Source organism: Galeopterus variegatus, unplaced genomic scaffold (genome assembly GCF_000696425.1).
Source record: "Galeopterus variegatus unplaced genomic scaffold, G_variegatus-3.0.2 Scaffold65, whole genome shotgun sequence".
Classification (NCBI taxonomy): domain Eukaryota; kingdom Metazoa; phylum Chordata; class Mammalia; order Dermoptera; family Cynocephalidae; genus Galeopterus; species Galeopterus variegatus.
The window spans coordinates 870,371-895,463 of NW_007726176.1; the positions used below are offsets into that span (position 1 = coordinate 870,371).

General features: G+C 47.2%; 1 protein-coding gene across 1 annotated transcript in view; it reads right to left on the bottom strand.

The window, feature by feature from the left end:
• Nucleotides 1-1,493: 1,493 nt before the first annotated feature.
• HCK (HCK proto-oncogene, Src family tyrosine kinase) overlaps nucleotides 1,494-25,093 on the bottom strand; it is a 25,006-nt gene continuing 1,406 nt past the window's right edge. Inside the window, exons 2-12 of the mRNA XM_008577175.1 lie at nucleotides 22,699-22,741; nucleotides 22,233-22,335; nucleotides 21,343-21,441; nucleotides 18,070-18,173; nucleotides 15,079-15,228; nucleotides 14,576-14,728; nucleotides 12,953-13,132; nucleotides 12,103-12,179; nucleotides 7,290-7,443; nucleotides 4,864-4,995; nucleotides 1,494-2,146 (exon numbers count right to left, since the gene is read on the bottom strand). Of these exons, the coding sequence (XP_008575397.1) occupies nucleotides 1,944-2,146; nucleotides 4,864-4,995; nucleotides 7,290-7,443; nucleotides 12,103-12,179; nucleotides 12,953-13,132; nucleotides 14,576-14,728; nucleotides 15,079-15,228; nucleotides 18,070-18,173; nucleotides 21,343-21,441; nucleotides 22,233-22,335; nucleotides 22,699-22,741 (1,398 nt within the window). The 3' untranslated portion in view covers nucleotides 1,494-1,943. The remainder of the gene's footprint in view (nucleotides 2,147-4,863; nucleotides 4,996-7,289; nucleotides 7,444-12,102; nucleotides 12,180-12,952; nucleotides 13,133-14,575; nucleotides 14,729-15,078; nucleotides 15,229-18,069; nucleotides 18,174-21,342; nucleotides 21,442-22,232; nucleotides 22,336-22,698; nucleotides 22,742-25,093) is intronic.

The window sequence follows — 25,093 nt, forward strand, 5'->3', positions numbered from 1 at the left end:
TTTTAAAAAAAAAAAAAAAAAAAAAAAAAAAAGTGGAGGGGAAGCAGCCCCACAAGCACATTTCAAGTCTCTGCTTGTATCACATCTGCTAACATCCCATTGGCTAAAGCAAGTCTCACGGCCAAGCTCAACATCCGTGGGGCAGGGAAGTGTATTCCTCCTATGGATTACTGAATAGTAATCCAACATACCACAAATCACAAGGGCACATTCCCATCACAAGACCCTGAGCTTTGCTTTCAGCTACCCAAAGACACATCCCAAAACAGAAAGTAAGAGAGAAATTAAATTATCAGCTAAGTAAATTGGACTACTACTGGCTTTATTTTCCACTATTCTCATACCCAGTTCCTAAGATTAGACCCCTGCGCTACTCAAGGGTACAAAAGCAATTCAGTATAGAATTCCATGGGAGCCAGGGGGCGCTGTGATGTAGATCATTCAGGGGACACAACAACATAGAAAGGTATCATTTGCCCCCATGCCGTTGTCCACCTCTTCTTATCTTTCCCCCAGGGCAAAAGCAACTGCCAGGAGCTTTCAGTTGAAGCAACATGTTGGAAGTGCACACTGCCTCCTTTTCTCCTCTGCTCCTTGCCCAGTTTCCCTTCCCTCCACTGAGAGCATTCCACACAGGGTCCCAGATACCCCTCAGCAGCCACATCTGCAGACCTCAGGATTCTTGCAGCGGTGGACACCATCTTAATAATGATGGCTACATGGACGTGGGAAATGCCAGCCCTCAGCCCTGGGGGAGAAATAGACTGACTAACTCACATAGCAATGAGGCCTAGCAGGAGAGTCAGGGCCCCAGATCATGAGAAACCATTCCTGTCATCCTGGCAGACCCAACTTCCTGGAGGTTAAACCCATTCATTATCTGGATACCAGTGTGGCAGGCAGAATAATGGCATCCAAAGATGTCCATGTCCTAATAATCCTCAGAGCCTGTGAAAATGCTACCTTACATGGCAAAAGTGACTTTGCAAATGTGATCAAGGATCCTGAGGTGGAAAGATTATTCTGGATTACCGATGTGGGTCCAGTGTAATTACAGGGGTCCTGACAAGTTAAAGAGGGAAACAGGAGACTCAGAGTCAGAGAAGGAGGTGTGATGATAGAAGCAGAGTTTGGAGTGATGTGCAGAAGGGAACCATGGGTCAAAGAATGTCGGCAGCCTCTAGAAGCTGGAAAAGGCGGGAAAAAAATTCTCCCCTAGAGCCAGAAGGAATGCAGCCCTGCCCACCCATTTCAACCTCCTGACCTCTGGAATGGTAAGAAAATATATTTGTGTTGTTTACATCGCCAAGTTTGTGGTAATTTGTTACAGCAGCAATAAGAAACTTGGGCCGAGCCCGTGGCGCACTCAGGAGAGTGTGGCGCTGGGAGCGCAGCAGCACTCCTGCTGCGGGTTCGGATCCCTATGTAGGGATGACCGGTGCGCTCACTGGCTGAGCGCGGTGCAGCCGGTCTCAAAAAGGACAAAAAAAAGAAAAAGAAAAAAGAAACTAATACAGCCAGCAACTATTTTAGGGCAGTTAGAAAACTTGGAGCATTGAACCCTGCTTTTAGCAGGAAGGCAAATAGATATTCAGGAACTGGAAGGACAGAAAAGCCCACCTTTTGGTAAAGCTTGTGGCATTCATATTTTTTATAAATATTTATCTAATTCTTTTTTAAGTTTCCTATCTAAACCATAGCTGTAACTGGAATTCAACTGTACCAGGCAATAGTAATATCAACTTAGGGTCTCCTGAGAATGGCAGATTGTGGATTGCTAGAGTCAAAAAGAGATTGTCCAGTCCAACCCACCCAGTTGACAGATGAGAAAACTGTGTCTGGAACAAGTTCTGTGTGCAAAGGGTGGAGCAGGCCCCAGTGGATGGTGCCAGAGCCACTTCACAGGCATGCCTGGGCTCCTGGTGTGGCCCTAGTCCCACCCATCATGGCTGCTGTTGGTACTGGCTCTCGGTGGCCGTGTAGAAGTCGTCCAGCACACTCTGGATGTATTCAAAGGTGGGCCGCTCCTCCGGGCGGTTCTTCCAGCAGCGCATCATGATGTTGTAGAGCTCCTCAGGGCAGTGCTCAGGTCTAGGCATACGGTACCCATGCTCCAGTGCTCGTATCACCTCGGGGTTAGACATCCCTGAGAAGGAGTCATGGAATTAAAAAGGGAGGGACTGGGAAATGGGAGCCCAGGGGCAGCAGACGTGGTGACTTCCCCTATTGCCACCACTCCCTACCTTACCTTGTGAGCTGAACCCCTCCCACTGCGAAAGCCAGAAAAGCCCTTACCAGTCTCTCTTGCAGCTAGGGCCTGGGCCTGGGGCCCAGTTTTGGCCAATAGGAGCTGACAGGAAAGTTTTCTGGGAGAGTCCCTGGAAAGGTTTTCCTCCCTGATTAAATGAGGCTTTGGACACACCCTTCCTTCCTTCCTTTGGACCCTGTGAAATGATGTAATACTTGGAGCTGCAGCCAGCATGTGACCACATGGGGAAGATGATCACAGAGAAACTAACCCAGAGTCCTGAAAGCTGCTGAGCTGCTGAACTGACCAAGCCAGACTTCTTATGATGGGGAATAATAATCTATTGTTTTAGCCACTCTTAGTCTAATTTGTTACTTGCAGCCTAATGCATCCTCATGGATATAGGGTAATATAACCCATTGCCTGGTTTTTACTAGTGTAGCCTCAAGACAAAACAGTCAGGTGGTCAGATTCATTGTCACCCTATGAGTGGGCCCATTTCCTTGTTCAATATAAATTTACATTAATTACCCATAAGTACAACTGTTAAATGTCTATGATCCCCAATTTTATGTTTAAGTCTTATTTTATGTTACAGTCAAAAGTCATATACTCAAGTGCTTCCTTATACATCTTTACTTGGATGTCTATAAGTCGCCTCAAATTTAACAGGGCTAAAATAGGACTGTTGAATTCCTACCCCTAGACCATTACTCATCCCATTGCTCAATCAAAGCCAGGATAATCATCCTTGCTTCTGTCTTCCTCACCTTCCACATCAGCAAGTCATATCCTTTCTTCTTTTAAAATGCAGCACCAATTTGTCAACTTAACTCTGTCACCAATGCCACCACCTTGTCCAGGCCATCCCCACCTCTGCCTGGGCCACTGCTACAGCTGCCTCATGGGCTGCCATCCTGTTTCCTCTCCCTCCCATCCTTTCTTCATGCTGAACCAAAGCATCACTTAAAAATGGAAAGCAGATAATGCCACTTCCAAGCCCCAAACCCTCCAGTGGCTTCCCATACACTTAGACTAACAACCCACATTCTTCACCATGACAGTGGGCCCTGCCTGGTCTAGCCCTGCCAACCTTATCATCTACTGCCTGCTCTAGTTCCTTGTCTCCAGCTACCTGGCTTCCTTGCTATTCTTCAGACATACCTAAGGCCCTATGAGCTAGCAGTGCCTTCCACCTGGAACCCTCTCCCTAGATCTTCACCCAGCTGCCTTTCAACTCAAATATGACCTGTTCTGACAGGTGCTCCCTCTCACACCTGCTGCCTTGTTTTCTCAGCAGTGATCTCCATCTGACAGTGTTTGTTGAGTGTGTGTTCCCCTAGGCTAGAACCTGAGCTCCTTATGAACAGTCACTCCTTATTAGCAGGGACCATGTCTCTCACTGTATCCTCCGTGCCTAACACATAGTGGGAATTCAATAAATACTGTTGAATGAAACAAGTGTCTGCGTCTTTTATTTCTAATCCTCACAATCACTTCTGTAAGGTAGATATCATCACCTATATTTGTTACAGGTGAAGACATGGGGGTAGGAGGAGTGAAGTGAATTTCTCAAAGTTTAATAGTTGATGGGGACAGGATTCAAATTCAGCACTATTTATATAAAAAGTCGGGGTCTCTATATCCATCTTGCCCATCTCCCAGTGTTCTGGCTACAGATACCATAAGAGACATCTCAATCAAAAAAGGAACAGAGAGTAACATTATTTACTGAGTGCCAGGCAATCTTCATATTGGGTACATCTTTGTATACCCACATGATCTACTCAACACAGGGCACTTCCCAGAGGCATGAGGATACATTCATCCATTCAGCAAATAATTTCTAAGCACCCACCATGAGCTAAGCACAGAGGCAGGCACTTCAGACACACTAGTGAGAAATACAGACATGATTTCTGGCCTCATGGAGTTCAGAGTCTAATGGGGAAAATATTAAACAAATACATAGTTATTAATTGCCATGAATGCTATGAACGAAACAGTATAGGGTTTATGAAAGAGGATCATGGGGCAGATGTATGGTTCTTTCGATGCCTGGGTGGTGGGGTGCAGCATGAAAGGAAGTTGGAGAAGTAGGTAGGGGCTAGATCATGGAGGACCTGCAGGCCATACTAGGAGTTTTGAATTTTGTCCTAATTATAATGGGAGACCATTGAAGAGTTAGAAGTGGAGAAGACAAGATCTGATTCAAAGTTTAGAAAAATCCCTCTGGCTACAAGTGGAGAATAGCCTGCAGGAGAGAGGGAGGAGAAAACGGTGAGACTGATTAGGAGACCACTGCACCATCCGGGGAGAGATGGTGTTGGTCTGGCTGCGAGCGGAGACTGTGGAGTTAGGAGTGGGCAGACTCAGGATGTGTTTTGGAGTTGAATGGCCAAGAACCTTGTGACTGCTTGGATGTGTAAGTCATGAGAGAGAAGAAACGGCCAATGAAGCTCCCAGATTTCAGGCTTAAGAAGTTGGGTGGTGCCTTTAACTGAGATGGGAAAGGTGAGGGAAGGTTGGGGATGAGGATCAAGAACTCAGTTTGAATGGAAACATTGCCATGCTGGATTCTGGAAGCAGCCCCACACTGATGTCCCCTTTCCCACCTGGGTAAGGGACCCGGCCGTAGGTGATGATCTCTGTCAGCAGGATACCAAAGGACCAGACATCTGACTTGATGGTGAAGGAGCCAAAGTTGATGGCTTCAGGAGCTGTCCACTTGATGGGAAACTTGGCCCCTGCAGGGTTGGGTAGAGCAGAGTCAGGGGGAATCTGGGGAGTAGTCAGGGCTGGGTCTCTTCTGGGGCCAGGGCACAGGACAGGGGCAACAGCTGCCAACATCTGCCCCCTACAGAACTGCGATTCCCCTGCAACGTGGCCTCCCTGTGGAATGAAGGGACATCCATCCTCAGGACAGAGGGCTAAAGTGAGGAGGAGGGGCAGAGAGGCCAGTGTGGTGTGGAGCTCACTCTCTGGAGGACACCTCATTGATTCAGCTGATAACAGTGGACTTTAACTCCAAAGAGTGGAGTCTAGAGATCACAGAATCTTTGGGGACAGAAGGACGTTGGGTGGCCTTGAGTCTAAGTTGCAGCTGATACCTCAGTCCCCTCACTTCTGGCAATGGATTTTTGCTGTCAGCCTCTGAGGTTTCCATCAGTCACTGGGTGTCTCCTCCTTCCACCTGGTCTGAGATGGGTTTAGTTAACCTATTGCTAGTGTTTATGTTAATTATATTATGATTGGTGAATGTGGTCTATAGGGTCATGTTCTCTGGAATTTGGTGAGACCTGCTTTATGACTGAGTACAGTCAAGCTTTGAAAACGCTCTGTGAGTGTGCGTGTCTGTGTGTGTTTTCCTCCTTCCCTTTAGCTTTTTAATTTTTTTGGTGGCTGGCCGGTACGGGGATCCGAACCCTTGTTATCAGCACCATGCTCTCCTAGGTGACCTAATTGGGCAGCCCCCTTCCTTCCTTTGGATCTGGAGAGTTTTCTTTTCATTTCTTTTTTTCTGCTTACCCTCTCCTGGTTTAGAAATTATACATTCTACTTTTTTTTTTCCTTTTTGTCTTTTTTCGTGTCTGGCAACAGATCGCAACCCTCAGCGTCGCGCCTGCACCGGACCGGGACCGGCAACGGGATCGCAACCCTCGGTGTTGCTCCCACACCTCGCTCAGCCAGTGAGCGGGAACCGGTCCGTATGTGGGATCCCAACCCTCGGCGGGAGCGCCACCGCGCTCCCAAGCGGTGCACTGCAGCAGTGCGCCACCGGGCCGGCCCTATACATTCTACTTTTATTCTTTAAATGGTTACCCTTAGTTTAACATTTTTTTATTGAGTCATAACTAACATGACATAAAGTGCACAGATCTTTAATGTACAACTTGATGCATTTTTATATATATACATACCCTTGTAAGTAGCATTGCATCAAGATATAGAACATTTTCAGCATTTCAGAAAGCACCTTCCTGCCCTCTCCAGTTAATACCATCCCCTCCAGGTAACTGCTATTTTGCGCTATAAATGAATTTTGCCTGTTTTTTTCTTTTAACAGCTTTATCGAGATATAATTCATAGACCATAAAATTCACCCATTTAAAGTGTGCAATTCAATGGCATTTTAGAATATTTACATATTTGTGAATTTTAGGATATTTTCATTACATCCCTCCAAAAAACCCATAGCAGTCACTTATTTCTCCTTAACTCCCCACCCCAGCCTTAGGCAACTACTAATCTACTTTCCATCTCTTTAGATTTGCCTATTCTGGACACTTCATAGAAATGAAATCATACAATATGTTGTCTTTGTGTCTGTCTTTCACTTAACATGAGGTTTTCAAAGTTTATCCATGTCATAGCATGTATCAGTACTTCACTCCATTTTATGGCTGAATAATATTCCATAGGATGGATATACCACATTTTGTTGACCTGTTCCTCAGTTGATGGATATTTGGGTTGTTTCCACTTTTGGCTATAACAATAATGCTGCTATGAACATTCATATACAAGTTTTATCTGTTTTTGAATTTCATATAAGTGGAACCATTTGGCATCTATTCTTTTTAGTCCGATATCTTTCATTTTGACACTATGTCTGTGAGAGTCACCCACTTTGTTGCATATAGCATTGGTATGTGCTTTTTCATTGCTACATGGTATTATATAGCATGGCTATACCATGGTTTATACATCCATCCTACTGTTTATGGATGTTTGGATTCTTCCCAGTTTTTGTCTATTATGCATAAAGTTGCTCTGCCCTTGATTTCAACATATACTTGACTAACTCATTCTAAAATTGATCAGTACTTCTCAATCTGGTCTGAAATTTCCTTCTCAAAGTCACTGCATGGGACTCTGAAGTCCAGGACACTATCGAGAAGGACCTTACTGAGATCAATCATGCATGGCTAACAAAGGGACAGATCCCTGCATTTTACCAATCACTCTCACAGGTGTCGACTCTCAACACTCATGACCCATCCAAGTGGGCACCATGGTCCCACTTGGCAGCATCCCCTACCTTCCCGAGCTGTGTACTCGTTGTCCTCAATAATCCGTGCCAGGCCAAAGTCTGCAATCTTACACACCAGGGATGCAGAGACCAAGATGTTGGCAGCTCGGAGGTCTCGGTGAATGTAGTTCCTGTGCTCGATGAACGCCATGCCTTCTGCAATCTGCACCCAAAACAGAGACACCCTCATCCTCACACTTGACCCAGCCCAAGGTGGTCCTTCTCAAAAGCAAAAGAGGAGTTTCCAAGTGGGAGAAAAATGGAAAATGTTTGCATCAGCTGCTCCACCTTTCTTTTGTTGAGAGTGTTCTGGGATCAGGTTCACATTCCTCTGTCTACCCAAGGAGGTTGGGGGGATCCACAAGGCCTGGGTCAATTTGGGGGCTTCTCTAGATTTCCAAGACTTACAGAGAACACTTTGAAATGTTCTCAAGAAAAAAGTGATGCGATTATATCTCCAGGACCTACAAATACACACACACACACAAACACACACGCACACACACACACACAGATACCATGAAGAGCTTTCATCCACAATTCCCTTTCTGGAGACAATCTAGGCTCATGTCCTATTCTGTTGTATCTCTTATATCTTCTTCATCCCTGAGCCTGGGTAGGGAAAATTCATTTATTCATTCAACAAAAAGCTATTGCGTGTACTGTGGGTGGCAGACATGTTGCTTGAACAGATGGTGAGCCAGGCAAAGCCCCTGCAGGTGGGGATAAGTACCACAAAGAAAAGACATAGCAGGGTAACAGGACTTGAAGTGCAGAGGACTCTTTTGGATTGGGTGGTCTGGGAAGCCCACTTTGAGGAGGTGAAATTTTAGCAAAGATCTGAATGATGATGATAATAAGTGTGTCAAATAAGAACGTTCCAGGCAGGGAGAACATCAGGTTCAAAGACCTAGAGGTAGAGATGAACTTGGGTGTTGATGGAACAGCACAGAGGCCAGGGTGACTGAGCAGTAGGTGACACAAGAAGAATGGGGAGAGCTGAAGTAGAGAGGGAGGCCACTGATTACAAACAACCTTGTAGGCCGAGAGAGGAGGCTGGGTTTTATTCTGAGCATGATGGGAAGATACTAGAAGACTTCAAGAGGAGGTTGGATTTTATTCTGAGCACAATGGGAAGATACCAGAAGGGTTCAGGCAGGAGTGTGACATGATCTGATCTGCACGTTAAGATCATCAAGGCTGCCAAGTGAAAGACAGACCATGTGGAGGAGCCCTATTTACAGAAGGGGCCCTGGAAGCCTCTGATAGGAAGACATGGGATCGAGCCTCAGAGACATTTTTACTTACAAGGGTTTGAACAAAAGAGGTTTAAGATTAACTCTCAAATACCGAGATATTAATGCTTATAGTATACAAACTGGCCTTCAAGCACTTTGAGGTAGGAATTATCACCATCTCTGTTTTACAGAGGAGGGGACACTTGTTCCAGATCATATCGCCGGGAAAATTCTGAATGTCAGACTCAAACCAGTCTGCAGATTCCCAATCCAGTGCCCCCATGCTGCCTCTAAATAACTCAGAACTCCAGTGCTCTGGAGGACTGCAGCTGGTGCAATCTGATGAGATTATTTCGGGGATGGGCGGGGGTCTGACCAGACAGACCAAACTAAGGCACCAACCGGCAGGCTAAGGGTTTGAGGCAAATGGGAGCCGCACTTGCAGGGAATGGACAGCAGGGGGCACCCCATGTAGTAGGAACTGAGGTCCAGACTTTGGAACAAAAACTTGAAAGAGAATCTCTGATTTTATTTGGGGTGGGTGCGTGGGGTGAGACAGGGTCTTGGCTCAGAGGGTATGAGAAGTTTATAAGGAGCTCTTAGATGAACAGTTAGCAAAAGTTATTAAGCTAAAGATAGATATTGCAGCTTATTTATTAGATGATACATAACAAACACACAGCATTTACTGTGAGCTTCGTGGGAGGTACTTTTGCTATCAGCCCAATTTCCACAGATGAGAATACTGAAGCTAAAGGAAATAAACAAGTGACCCAAGGTTACACACCTTGCAAGCTACAGAGCCAGGGCTGGAACTCTGCCAGCCCTGCTCAGGGCCCGTGCACTTACATGTTACTCTTCCTGACCTTTCTACCCTGTATTTCTTATGGAGCAGCACTAATACTGATGGTTACCATTTTTTAATCCTCACTGAAAGATGCTCATATTTTATTGATTTTCATATGAGCTCAGTGGGGCAGGCACGACTAACCTCACTTAGGAGACAGTAGAGGTCAATAGCTAACTGGCCCTGGAGTTGGAACAGCTCAGCTCGAGCCCCATAGGTCTGAGATCTCAAGCAAGCTACTTCATCCTTCTGTGCCTCACTTTTCTTCTCTGTAACGTGGGGACAAGAATAGCACCTGCCTCTGAAGGGTCATGTGAAGATGAATCCTCTAAGTTCATCAAGGACTTCGAATAGTGTCTGGCACCTAGTATGCACTTCAGCGATGACTATCAGTGATCCCTGTTGGGGAAAGAGGCACTCAGAGAGGTTAAGCAATGTGCTCAAAGCCACACAGGCAGAGCTGGGACCAAAACCAAAACTCTGTGTGACTCCTAAGCCCATATTCTTATGGTGTTGTTTCTGGAGGGTTTGTCAACTGAATGAATAATGGACAGGTTTACTGGGCCCGGTGTTGGTCGAAGAATTGGGGGTTGCAGAGGGGGTGAGATTTCATGACCACCAAGCAGGTGGCCAAGAGGTCAGGCACTGAAACTTGGGTTTGCTTCCAAGAGTATCAGGGAATTGCAGAATCAGAGCTGGAAGGACTCATATTCCAGTCCAGGGCTCTTCGAACTGAATCCTACTGATGCCTCAAGGTTGTCTGAAGTGGAGGGACTAAAGAAAGGCCATGTATGAGGCTCCCCCTGCTTCAATCAGAGTGGCTTTGTGTTGTCCTATTTTTATATATTCAGCTTCAGTATAAAATTTCATTTGAACAACAGTTGTGACTAAAAAAAGTTTCGAACTTGAAAACCATAGGTGTGATCCAGTTCCCTCATTTGACAAATGAAGAGACTGAGACCCAAAGTGGGTCAGAGGGCAACAGCCAGTTGGTTACAGGGCTGCCTCTATAGGACTGGAGGCGAAGACCAGGTCCCCAGGTAGGCTCCTACCTGTCCCTGGGCTCTGAGTCTACCTCTACTTCTGGATACACAAAGGCCCAGAACCTCCGTCCCTCCCTTGATTTGTCTTTCCATCTGTGGTGGCTCTTGCTCCAGTTTGTGACCCTGCCCAGCAAGGTATTCTGCAGGTTTGAGGGTATTACTTTAGCAACAGACCAGGCTATTGTTTCTCAGATGACAGGGCGCATTGCAACGAAAATGCCAGGCCTTGATTTCCCTATGTCTCTGGCATCCCAGGCTCTGAAAGTAGAGCTTTTTATTTTACCTTGTGGTGGCCTCTGGGTCCCTGGAATTTGCATACTCAAATGAACTCTGCCCCTGGCATCTCCAGCCATAGGCCCATCTCCTTCCACTCCCACCAGTCTGCAAACCACACTCCCTTCATCCACGTCACCTCTGGCTCCAGCTGACCAGGCAGAGCTCCTTTGTTTTCCTCTCTGGGCTTTTGTTTCTTCTGTCTAGAACACCCTTCCCACTCCTCTTCATCTGCAGAATTTCTACTCATCCTTCAGGGACTCAGCCTAGAGGCCACCTCATCTGGGAAGCCTTCTCTGATTGCTCCTCGACCAGACTAAATGCTCCAGCTATGCACTCCGAGAGCACCCGTCCTTGCCTGTTTTCACACAGACAGGAAAGAGCCCGAGAGAGAACAGAAATTAAAAAACACTCAAGCTGGAGGTGAGACCAGCTGCAGGGGGTGAGGTGAAGAAGAGAGAAAATGAGGTTTGAGGAAGTGTTTCCGCAAATTGCATTCATTATTTACTCTGCTGGACCCTGTGCTCTTTTGACTGCATCAGGACCTCTTGGGTCATGGCTCTCTAAGAGATTCAGTTGTTTAATACCTGTCTCCCCATCTGGACTGCAAACTCTGTGAGGACAGCAAGATTTTCCATTTTGTTCACTGCTGTTGCGCTCATAATTAGCACAGTAACTTAGGCAAGCTACTTAACTTCATTGGGCCTCAGTTTCCTTGTCTTTACTTACTTTCTTCTCTATTCCTCAATTTTCTATTCTGTAAAATGGGACAGCAATTACCTACTATGGCCAGACTGTTACATTGCCTCCTGGATTCATGCCCTTGTGCAGTCCCCTCCCACTCTGACTCTGGGCTTGGCCCTGTGACTTGCTTTGGCCAGTGGGACATTCACAAGCATGATGCAAACAGAGGCTTAATTAGTGCTTGCACATTAGGGCTAGGCCCCTTGGAATGCCCTCTTGGCACCTAGTCTCTGCTGGAAAGAAGCTCTGGTTGGACTACTGAGTGCTGAGATGCCACATGGTGATGGACCCTAGAGAATGGGACATCACGTTGGACATTCTAGCCCCAGGAAGGTGCTCAGCTGAATGCACCTGCATCACCTCACTTCATCATGTGGAGCAGAAGCACCCAGCCAACCCCAGTCAACCCACAGACTCATGAGAAATAATGATGTGTCAAGCTACTAAGCTCTGGCATGGTTTGTACGTAAGAACAGATAACAAATCCCAGCCTGTATGGTCAATGTGAGCATGAAATGAGCTAGTATATGTAAAGTATGCACAAAAAGTGTATGATTACGCTGAGCACTCAATAAACGTTACCTATGATTATTGTTATTATTATAGTATGTGGTCAATAAATATTAGTTGAATAAATAATTGAATTCCTGCCCCCCACCTCCCCGTTAGGCTCCCACCTGGGCTGAGAAGTCAATGAGTTTTGGCAAGGGCTGCTTGCTGCCTTCTCCACTTTTCAAAAAGTCCAGCAGGCTTCCTGTGGGGAGGAGGGGAAGGAACACCTTTACTACTTCAGTGTATAGTTAAAATTTTTCATGGTAATGGATTTAAATAAAAATATTTTTTTACCATTTCTAGTGTTTGAGAAAGAGAATTTGAGTTTTTTAAAAATGATTTTTAGATTGCTAGATGGGTTCTTTGACTGAGACAGCTCTCTGAGCCTGGGTGACTGGGGTCCTGGTTTTATAAGGCTGGCATCATTGTGTGTTTAGAAAATGAAAACAGTTTTGTGATTTCAAATCACACTAAATGAGGTTGCGTGAGATAGTTCTGTCTATTCAAAAATGGGCAGGGATTAAAAATGTTTATGAAATGGGGGCCTAAAAAAATCATCCCAGAGAAATCCTGAATTGTGGCAGGGTCGGGGTTAGCCTGGAGCTGATGCTTTGCCAACTCTCCTTCCTAGAGCACTGGCACATGCAGGGAAGGTGGCTGATGAGGGGGAAAGTCACCTGGCCTCAAAGGCTCACAGGGAACCCATAAGGAACCATGAGCCTCTTCTCCCATTATCCAGGGTGTTTCTGGTCCACTCCTCTCCCCTGATGGTCCCTTAACATGATTTCACCCCATTAACAAGGAGCGTTGGATTGTTGCATATTAAGGTACTCAATTAGTACTAGTCAGGAGAGCCAGACTGGGGGCATCTTGAGGGCAAGAACCATGCCAAAGCCACCTTTGGGTCTGCAATTGTCCAGTGTAGGCCACAGACTGCATCCCCAGCCCACATCCCCAGCCCCCAGCATGCGGCACCTTTGGCCATGAACTCTGTGATGATGTAGATGGGCTCCTCTGTGACCACTGCATGCAGTTTCACCAGCTTGTCATGCTGAAGAGTTTTCATCAGGTTGGCCTCTGCCAGGAAGGCCTCCACCGACATGCTTCCTGGCTTCATCGTCTTCACAGCCACCTTGGTGTGCTTGTTGTAGGTGGCTGGAGGGGGGCAGGGAACAGGGAAGGTGGTCAGAACCCACTGGTCTTCCCCCACAACCCCAGAAGGCCCAGCTACAGAGCTGCCTCCTGCAGAAAGCCTTCCCTGGCCATCTCAGCCCTTAGAGAGGGAAGGGGAGGCAGGGGCTTAGTACGTGCTGTTTCCTCATCAGACAGATGTGGGTTGGATGGCTGGGTCACTACTTCCTAGCTGTGTGCACTTGGGTAAGTCACTTAACCTCTGAACTGTGGTTTCCTCATCTGCAAAGTGGAAATGATATACACTCTTTTTGAAGGGTTGCAAGGATTAAAAAATAACTTCAAAATACTGTTCAGATCATGTCGCTCACACACACATACACACATACTCCACTTTAATCTTAACACTGCTATTGATATAAATACCAGACTCACTATGCCCCACAGGCCCTGCTCACCTCTCCAGCCTCATCATCTACTAAACTCCCCCTTGCCTTTTATGCACCAACCATCCTACGTGTCACTCAGTCCCTCAAGCACCCAACTCCCCCTCCCACCACAGGGGCTTAGTACATGCTGTTCCCTCACCCCACCTTGCCCCGCCTTTCTGTGGGTCTTGTCCCTCTCATAATTTCTTGGGTTTCCATTTTTGCCTTGGCTTCCTGGAAGCTCTAATGCAGATATGTGGTCTTGCTGTACTGAGTCTAGGGCCTTATCTAATATTTTTTGTTTTCCAACCCCACCACTCAGATCTGTCTTACCTTCCTCACCTAACATTCTTTTATTCAGTGCCTGGCACATAGTAAGCTCTCGATAAATGTAGTTGAAATACGTGGATTTAAAACATATTTTATCTGGCTGAGTCATTTACATTTCTGTAAGATGCCTTCACTCCCATTTGGAACAAAGTGTAGTGTAACACAGAGGGATGCACTGGGCACTGGACCAGCCATTGTGTCTACCCCACAATCCTGCAAAGCAGACACTGCTGTTATCGTTATTGGGGGGAGGGTGGCAGGGGTGGAATGTGTCTTTTTGGTGCCCCACCATGTCCTGGCTCAGTGCTGGGCACACAGCAGGTGCTCAGAACAGCTTGGTCATCTGTTGCCAACATTGGACTCACCCTGAAATCTACAAGCTGCATTTCCTGGCTAACTTTTCATCAACCCCAACCTGGTAGACTGTCCCATCTCCATATGAGGGAGGGGATCCCTCATCCAGGACTCCTGCTTCCCAGAAGGAAGTTTTGACCCCGACAGGCCTAGTCTCAAAGGCCAATCAGTGTTCACACAGCAGGACAATTCGGTTTGCTATCAGAAGAATTACTTCTTTATGGTTATTATTCAAATCTTCCCTTCTGACCTGGGTAGCATTCCCACTTTGCCTTAGGGTATTCCTGGAAGCCAGTGACCTCCCTCCTTCCCTTTTCACCCTCTGGCCCTATGGGTTCCAGCCCTGGGTCCTTACCCATCCAGACTTCCCCAAACTGCCCAGCTCCAAGTTTCTTCTCCAGCTTGAGGGACTCCCGAGGGATCTCCCAGGCATCTTTCTCCCATGGCTTCTGGGGCTTGGAGGACACGCAGGGCACCGACAACTTCTGGCAGAGCCCATCGCTCCCCTCTGGAACAGAGTCCCTGGTCACTTGGGGGCAACGATCTCCGAGACGGCCAGAGGCTTCCTCTTGAAGGCCTCTCCATCTGGGCCACTCCATGTGGCCATTGTTCTACACTATTGCCACCATCAGGGCCATTCCCAAGACAGCAGAGAATGATGGGATGCCACCTCCACATCAAGGCCACCTCCACCCTCCTGCTCAACAGGCCTAAGCCTTCAGGAGAATCCGCAGCACCTGTTTGTCTGCGGAGGGTGAGGAAGGGCTCAGCAGGCCTCAGAGGCCTCGGTGCACTGTGACTGGGATTCCCTGGAGACAGGCCCATCTCGATGGGCTTGCGGCCAGGGGCAGGACTCACTCTTGTAGTGGGCCACCAGCTCCTGCAGCATGCTGAAGGTGCTCCGCGGGGAGATGTAGAAGCCCCCGTTGTCTAGGGTCCGGATCTTGTAATGCTTCACTAAATCTCCTTGCTGTGGGTCGTAGTCTCGCACCGACAAAGAGTAGCTCCCTGCATTGGCCAGAGAGAAACCTCTCAGAATGGCTCCTCAGAGTCCTGCTGCCTCATGTCAGCACGCTGAGAGCCCCGTAAGGCCACCATTGGCACTGTCCTGGCACCTGGGCAGGAGCACACGAGGGTAAGAGTGGGCTGTTGAGTCAGGAGATCTGGGTGTTCATCCAGGCTCTGCCACGTCTACATTGGGCAAGTGACTACATCACATCTCTGTGCCTCAGTTTCCTCATCTGTAAAATCAGAATAGTCATCATGCCTCCCTACATCATCACATTGCCTGACAATTAAAAGAAGTAATGCTGGGCCGGCCCAGTGGTGCACTGGATAGTGCGCCGCTTGGGAAGCGCGGTGGCGCTCCTGCCCGAGGGTTCGGATCCCACATACAGACTGGTTCCCGCTCACTGGCTGAGCGAGGTGCGGGAGCAACACCGAGGGTTGCGATCCCGTTGCTGGTCCCCGGTCCGGTACGGGGGCAACACTGAGGGTTGCGATCCGTTGCCGGACATGGAAAAAGACAAAAGACAAAAAAAAAAAAAAAAAAAAAGAAGTAATGCTTGTAAGGTACTTGGGACCTAAATTTGGTAAGTGTTGGTTATCATCATCATCTTCATTATTAGTTCTTATCTACCTATCTATCTATCATCTATATATCTAGCAAAAAGGCAAGATACCATCCCAGTTTGGTAAAATGTCAGACTATTCAGAAACAAACAAAAAGATTTTTAAAAAAATCCAGTTCAAAATTGTTGAAATGTGAACATGTTGCGGTAGGCTGAAAAATGGTCCCCCAAGATGTTCATGCGTAATCCCTGGGACCTGGGAATACATTAGTTTACTTGGTAAAAGGGACTTTGCAGGTGTGATTAAATTGAGGATCTGGAGATGGGGAGATTATCCTGGATTATCCAGGTAGCCCCAAGATAATCACATGGGTCCTTACTACAGGGAGGCAAGGTCAAAGTCAATAGTGGGAATGTGGAGAGGGAAACAGGAGGGGGAGAGATGTTGGGAGGGGGCCATGAGCCAAGGAATGCTGGTGGCCTCTAGAAGCTTAAAAAGGTAAGGGAAAGGATTCTTTCCTGAAGCCTCCAGAAGGAACCAGCTCTACTGATACTTGGACTTGATTCTAGAACTTTAAGATAATAAATTTGTTGTTTTAAGCTACTAAGTTTGTAGTAATTTGTTACAGCAGCAATAGGAACCCAATACATATGTTATCACATAGACCAGAAACACGTCTTTTAGTCCATGACCACAGTTTTGCCTTTTGCGAGCTGTGTGCCCTTGGGCATGCTGTTGGCCTCTCTTTGTTTTCTCTACCATGTCATGAGATTTGGGGGAGGTTTAAATTGTTGAATAATAGTTGCCTATTCATGCCATGTACTGTTCTAAGCACCCTATGTGAATGAACAATGAATGGATATGAATAAGATTCATTTTAATGAATTACAATTGTATTATTATAATGAATAATGAATGAATGGTCCCATGAGGTAGAGGTTTTATAATATATTCCCCCTTGTTTTACAGATGAGAAAACTGAGGCTCAGAGAGGTCGCCTGCAATCACATAGCTGGTGAGTGGCACAGCTGGGATTCAAACCCAGGCAGCTGGCTCAAGGGCCCCCTCTTAGCCACCCTGTCCCAGTCAAGGTGAGGCTGGCTTGGGTGATGCTGGACGGGGTGGAGCAGAATCCAGGAAGCAGCAGGATGGAATTTAGGAGCTTCATGCGCCCACCTCAGAGGGCTGTGAAAGCTGGACTAGGCTCACTTTCCTGCCCCAAAGGTCTGTGATGGTTTCTTAGGTTTCTCTGCCCCTGTCTGCAGGATGAACCCACCCAATCCCCAAGCTGTCCTAGGCACAGCTGGAAAGAAGTGCTGGGCTATGCATAGCTTTGTCTTTTTGTCTGTTTCTTTTCCCCTGGGGGCTTACAGGAAGCTTGTTGGGTAGGAGGAAATAAAACCTAAACATTCACTGACCTGAATCACCAATTGTGAGTGGCATTATCCTAGCCACATCCAGGCTTCACCAATTTAGATAGCTAGGGGTCACGTAGAAGACAATACAGAAGCCTTTGATCAATGTCCCCAAAACTGTTTGCTTCAGGGTACCGTGAAGTCACACTTTATACAATTTACTTGATTTATGTGTATCAAGCAGTTTTGAATCTAAACCTATAAGTCAAGGTGCACTCTGCATATGAAGTTTGAAATCCCGAGAACCCTGTAGATGTTCACTCCTTTGGGGAAACTAGCCTCTGTTGATGCCAGTTTGAGTTATGTAATGTTTGGGGCACTGTTCTTGCCTTCCACGCACCCACCCAGTGCGAAGCCACCCTTGCAGCACAGGAATTTCAGGAAGCTGGTCATCTGACATCAGAATTTCCAGATCCCTCCAAGGAATATTATAAACAGGGGCCCAGAGGAGGTGGGCTTGGGTCTCTTCCTGTGGCCTCATCCTGCCCATCTCCTTATGGAGGGAGGGAGGGAGGAATCAGGCTTGTGGTCAAGATATATTGTGATGGGTCTATTTTAAAAATACAAGCTAGTGAAGATCAAACTTCAGCAAAATGTTTGTTTGTTTGGGGGGCCCAAACTACATGGAACTACTTCCATTGACCCAAGCCAGCATCTACAGGGGCTGAGAAGGGCCCAGCCAGGCTTAGAACCTCAGCCCTCCCTGGCTCAGGGTGGCAAAGGGCAGGAGAAAACCTGGCAGTCATGGCAGCCTAGTTGAATTGTTCGGTTTTCCCCAGGGCATCTTCTGAGGCATGGCTGGTGGCCAGTCGTGCCTGGGGCATCCTGCAGGGCAGGACAAGGTGGGGAGGGCTGGTGTCACCTTTGGTCGTCTCGCTGTCCCGGATCATGAAGGAGCCCAGCACATTGCCAGGAGCCAGCAGGTGGCGCTCTGCATTCTTCCGGCTCATGTCCTTGAAGAACCACCTGGTGAAGGGGAGAGGGCATGTGCAAATGTGGGGGTGTGCAATCCGGTACCACTCACACAGGGCACCCGTGGCCATGCAGGGCCTGGCTTCCTGCACCATCAATTTTACCCAAAGATTTTTTGTGGGGAGAAAACAGCCATTCTTTTGATATCAAAACATACCTTTTACCAAAGGGGAATCCAGTTTGCTGAGACTGAAGCCCATGCAATTTGGTGCAACTCTCCTTTAAAAAAATTATACAGCATTGTGAATGCAAAATGGTCATGGGTCATTCCAATGCCACTCTGTGTGAGGGAGTGGGAGATGGACAGGAAGACTGAGTGGAAAGAGACAGCAGTCTTGACCAACTGTGGTCAAAAATCTTACTTTTACAAATTTCACAAGCACATGTGAACACCAGGGAGGGTCCCTCTTAGGGCCTTGGTGGCCGTGAGAGTGAGGCCTGAGCTTCCTTCACAGTCAATCCTCCTCTGCGTAGAGTCGAATGTAAAGCTGGCGTGAATTTCTAAGCTAAAATGTGAGATTGCAAAGAATTTTATACATGGGACCATATCCTGGGACCTTTTCTACATTCTTCCTGGGTATTTGGAATATTTGGGTGGAAAAGTTGAAGCATCAGCAGCTGAATCCATTTCCACCCTCATCAGAGTGAAAGGTGGTTCATGTACTATAAAGAAAAAAGCCCCAGACCAGACATCAGCAGGCCTTGGCTCTGCCATAAACCTGCTGTGTGACTTTGAGCAAGTTGCTTTCCCTCTCTGGGCCTCCATTTCCTCTGTTATCAACTGGGGAGAAAGACAGCTAACGTTCAAGGTCTCATTATCCATCTAACAACTCTATGGAATCCTCACCTTTATTATTCCCATTTTATAGATGAAGACACTGAGGAACACAGAGGGCAAGTAACTTGCCCAGAGTTACACAGCCGGAAAGTTGTAGAGGCAGGATTCAAATCTAGGCAGTCTAACTCCAGTGCCAAAGTTCTTAATCACCAAGCTATGTTGCCCATTTGCCTTCTTTGCTTTCATGTCATAAAGTGACTCATGCCATGGTAAAATATTCAAAATGTAAAAGGGTATATAGTAAGAACTGCCACTCTGGCAATTCCATCCCTAGGAAATTATCCCACAGATCTTGCACAAGGTAGAAATGACATAAACACAAGGAGATTCACTGCAGCACTAGACTGGAAGTAACTTAAGTGACCACTGACAGGGGCCTGGTTAAATGGACAGTGAGACATCTATAGGACAGACACTCTGCAGTATAAGAAGGAGGGAGGTCTGCATGGAGGATCTGAATAAGAGGTGTAGAACTGTGGCTACCGTATCTACCACTCGTGTGAAACAAAGTGGGGATAGACGTATTTTCTTATCCAAGTATAAAGCATTTGGGAGGACTCACAAGTCCTCACAAGAAACTGGTTGCTTCTGGGGAGGGGAAGTGGCTGGTTGGGGATAGGGTAGGAGGAGGACTTCACTCTCTATTCTACATCCTTCTGCACCATTTGCATTTTGAAACATTTGAAAGTATTGCCTATTTCAAGGTGGGGTTGGAGGAGATAAGATTCTGTCCCACCCTGGTTCCCAATGTCCCAGTTGCCTTTCTCAGAGACAATGTCTGTTGGCAGTTTCTTGATGCAGACACAAGAGTCTGTGAGTGCACTGCAAGGATTAGGTCAGTGGTTCCCAAGGTGGGTCCCTGGACCAGCAGCATCAGCCTCACCCAAGAACTTGTTAGAAATGCACATTCTGAATCACAGTGAGGCCCAGAAACCAGCATTTTAAGCAGCTCTCTTGGTGATTCTGATGCCTGCTCACGTTTGAGAACCATCCATTCAGATTATCGCCTGTGTGTGCAGATGACAACCCACCACACATATCATCTGTCCTGCCATTTCCACTTAGCAATTCGGTTGCCTTCCAGGAATAATACCAGCCACACCTCCTCCAAGGCTGTTGTAAGGACCCCATGAGGTGATGCAGGGATTCTGTAAGTATTCAGACCCTGAACTGGAGAAATAGAGCACTGGCTGCCTCAGGAAAAAGCCCAGAAGGAGAGGGATGCAGTGAAGACCCTCCTGTAGCAAGTAGGGGGTGTGCCGGGGGCAGGTCCAGGACAGAAAGGTCAGTGGTGGGAGATGGGGCTTCTTCGCGGCCATGAGAGGGGAGACTTCACAGGTCAAAGAGATTTCATGTGCACTAAGAAGTGGGTAATTTTATGGTGGGAAAAGCCCAAGCATTTTAATTTTTAACAAGCAAGTATCCCAAACCCACAGTACCATCTAGCCAGAGGAAGGAGGCAAAGACAAAACAATGAGGACTGTCATTTTTCAACTTTTCAACTGGCTGCTTCTGAATTGGATATATTGCCACCCTATAGTGTAATCAGCTTTTTACTCCTCAGCCTCACCCACAGCCCTGAGTCATCTCATATCCTTGGAATAGGGCCAGGTATACGTAGGTACTCAACAGGTACCTGTTGGATGATTGGAGGGATGGATGAATGAATGGATGACTTAGGTATGAACTATATTTTCAGAGTCAAGCTAAACACAAAGAAGAACCTGCAGCCAAGAATGATGGGTTATGTGGAGCTCTTTGAGGGGAGGGATGTGCCTTATCTGCTCTTGCAGCCCCCACCTGGCACAGGACTTGGTGAGTTGTGGACACGTGTTTGTTGGTTGAATCAGATGAGGAATGACTGGCCAGGTGGGGACTGGCTCACCTATCAGAAGACCCTTCTTGGCACACCCATATGCTTCATTCAACAATTATTTATTGAGCACCTACTGCATGCCAGCCGTTGCCAAGGATGCAGGAGCAGACAGGCAAAGTCCCTGCTCCTGTGAGCTCTCATCCTTTTGGGGGAAGGCAGACAATGTCCATGTGAACAACCAAAGAAACAAGATTATTTTTGCTAGTGAGAAGCGTTCAGAAGGGACTCTAATAGGTTTCCACAAGAGAGAGTCACAGTGGGGACCCCCTTTAGATGGGGCTCAGGAAAAGCCTCTCTGAGACCCAAAGGATGAGAAGGAGCCAGCCAAGCCCAGAGCCCTAAGAAGAGTGTGCCAGGCAGGGAAGACGGTGTGTGCAAAGGTCCTGAGATGGGAACAAGGCTGGCTTTGCTCATGCTTCCTTCTGGAAGGCAGGAAGTGGAATACTTACTCCTCTGTCTCCAGAGAGTTGACACAGGCGATGTAGTTGCTCGGGATGTAGCCCTCTTTCTGGGTGGCCAGGGATCGAGCCTTCCACCACTCCTCATGTCTGAGGGACAGGAGGGAGTAGAGGGGTCAGGGGACAGAAGGACCATTCTCTGGTCCCCTTTGGCCCCCAGCCTTGGCCTAGAGAACCCACCACCCCAGGAAGTCAGTAGGGTGAGGAACAAGGCCGTGGCTGTCCCAGCCTCCAGCATGTGCCCAATGATTAGAGTAGAGGGTCTTTACAGCAGTCTCCACTGTGCACTCAAGGGTCTGGGATTGAATTCACAGCCCACAGCCCCGGGTCTTTTTGCCCTACTCCTCTCCCCTGGACTTGGAGCTTTGGCCTTACTGGCTACACCTAAGGCAGGGCCCTGTGCCTGTGGGAGACTCTTAGTTGCTCAGCTGGGGCTGAGTGGGAGGGAGTGGGTTCAAGGTCTAAGCAAGCAGGACCACCCCAGCACATCCTGGATACTATACCCACAGGTGGTGAAGGCTGCAGGAGATTGGAGGTGGCAGACTCAGAGATCCAAGGATTTCTGAATGTGAAGTCCCCGCAGTAGGGCTTGGCCCACAGGTAAGCCTGTAGTTGGATCAAGGGAACCCTAGGAAGGCTTCCCTGAGAAAACGCTTTCACCTGTTCATCCCTGCCTGGGTGGGCACCATTAGCAAGTGCACAGTCCCCTTTGTGTGGCTTTGATAAAGGTTGACAGCAAACCTTTCCTCCTCTATTATGATCATGTTCTCAGTCATTTAAACCCAGTACGAGAAGTTTATCAGGTTCTCGCTGTAGCACAAAAGAGGTATAATTGAGTACTGGAGGTAGGTATGTCTTAGGGGAGTGGGACGGGGACTCACTTCTCCAGGACCACCATATGGTCCCCCTTCTGAAAACTGAGGTCTGCATGGTGAATGGCCTCATAATCATACAGGGCAACAACGATGATGTCCTCAGAACCTGCTGAGAATGGAGACACGGGGGATATCGAGGCTTAACCCAAACATAACCCCAGCCCCGGGTGTGCCCCACCTCAGCACCTGGCACCCAGCTCTGAACTCATTGATATGTCTGCCTCATAGTATAAGTGAGCATTTTACCATGCGGGGTGTGATTCTAGAGTTTAAAGCTAATAGTCTTTTTGCTCATATTACTAAATAGTGTTATAGAAAAAACAGCCTCTGCAAAGTACTTCAGGGGCAATTTAGGGGATTTTCGAGGGTGGTTTTGACTGTTTGGGATTTTTGCCTCAAGCTCTGACCGAGAACCTAACCTAATCCTCTGCATGGTACGTGACCCCACAGCACCTGCTTGCCGGACACTTACCCTCCGGGAACCCTGGTGGGCTGTTATTGTCTCTGTCAGGCTCCTGTGGGGAGAAAGGGGAGGAAGGAATAAATGTGACAGTGTGGGGGGAGCCATGGGAGGACAAGAATGCCCGAGAGCATCTTACCCTAAGCGCTGTGTGTCATGGGAGAAGGCCCAGGGAGGGCACGGGACATGCCCAAGGTTACACAGCACAGTAGGGGCAGAGCCAGCACAAGGATCCAGATTTCTTGAATTGTGGCCTCTGTCCATGGCCTTGGACATATGGGGGATCTGGTTTGACCCTTCTTCTTGACATGTAGTGAGGGTGTTGATCCAGATTAGTTTTCCAAGGTATGTTTGAAGAAATTATAGGTCTACCAACATGTCCCACGAATAGAGGCTCCATTATGTAAGTGAACAACTAAGTGTCCATCCAAAAGGGAACCGCCACCTAAACTGTGCTGCTCGAAGCGGCTCTTCTAAGAGGAGGTTGAGATTCATTTCTGATACAACTTCACCTCACAAATACATTGTTGAGTGAAAACAGCTGGTTTTACAAATGATAAATACGATTCATTTCTACAAAACATGCACACATACATCCTAAATATTTTCTGTGGACACATACTAGATGTGTGAATGTAAATTTATGGAAAAAGGTTTGCAAGGGCCTCATTAAACTGACAACAGTTGACATGTCTGGGGGTGTGTGATGCTTCTGGGGAGAGAAGCATCAGCCAGTAGACACTGTAGCTTTAACTGTAGTTTGTGATTTTTTTTTTTTAATTTTCAAAATGAGTGCATTTGCATGTCCCACACATAAGTAAATATTAATTTGGAAAAAAAAGTTTAGGAAACATTGAGGAGTACATCATTTTGGGGGGAGATTCACAAAGGCTTTTGCAAAAACTCAGAAAGGCTCTGGGGAGCCATGTCACCTGGTGTTTCTCAAACTGATTTGACCTGGGAGCACTTTCTCTGAGGATCACTTTAACTTACCGCTGAACTGATACTCTGCGGAAGGGGACAATGGGTAGCTGATAACTGCATCTCTTAATTCTGATGCTCAGAAAGGACAATCAGGAACCGTTGGGAGAAACCCGCTGCTTCTGGTTGGTGACAAGCCAGAGGGCCTCAGAAAAATGGAGAAACTGGAACTCTCACTATAGCAGGGCCCAGGGCCACACAGGTTAGGAGAGGAGAAGGCCTGGAAGTGACTCAAAGTTTATAATCTGTGGTCGTCTCGGGATGTTACCAGTATGAGAAGTTCATGCAATTCCAGGCTGTATTAAGGGAAGTAAGGTGTCAGAGGGAGGGAGGTAACTATTCCATTTTTCTTCCATTTCCAGCATTAGTCCTGTTTTAGGCATCATGCAGAATGGAGAGAGGCCAGCAATCTACGTGCTGCGAAAGATGATTTGGAAGGGATGGGTGGGTTGGGAGAAGATCTTCAATCTCTGTGGGCTGCAATGGGGCAAACGGAGTGGGTATGTTTGGGGTTGGGCTAAAGGGGAGGTTTGAGAGCCAGGAGTAAGGGTTATAGGGTAATAGGCCTCCCAAGAAGGAGTGCACCCCACCTTGGGAGGCATCCAGCAGAGGCCACCCTCTACTAGACAACCTCAGATGGACTAAAGGGCCACAGAGTAGAAAGAACTCCAGTAGAAAGACGTGGCTCTAATGCTTCCTAGTTGTGTGACCTTCGGGAGCATTTAACCTCTTTGAGCCTTAGTCACCCTGGCTGTAAAGTGGCATCACTCCGGCCTCACAGATTCTGGTGAGGATTAATGATATAGAAACAGCTCACTCCAATGCCTGGAACACAGCAGGTGTTCAAAGAACAGTAGCGATCGTTACGATGTCACTGCTGCTATTAGTACTTTCATCACCATGACTAGTACTGTTACTGTCATCACCACTATTACTATTACTGCTCTTGTGACTATCACAATCACAACTGCCATTACTAATGGTGCTCCTACTACTTCCATGGCTCCTGCTGCAACTGTTGCCACCACTGTCGCCACTACGACTGTTCCCATCATTAGTATTTGGCTCTGCCTCTGTTACTCTTGCTCCTACCAATGGTATTTTGGAGCCTACACTGCCCTAGTTTGAAGCCTGGCTCCACCCCTTACTAATCATGTGGTCTTAGGCAAGGTATTTAATTTGCATGTCTCATCTATAAAATGAGTATAATAAGAATTGTTACCTACAATAGAATTATTGTGGGGATTAAGGATGTTAATTATTGTAAAGTGCTTAGGACAGTGCTTGGTTCACAGTGAGCTCTGTAAAAGCCTAAACTAAGTAAGTGAATATCTCTACTAGGATGACTACTTCTCTTATTTGCTACTCTTGCTATTGCGCCTGCTGCTGCTATTACTTTTTTTTTTTTTTTTTGTTTTTTGTTTTT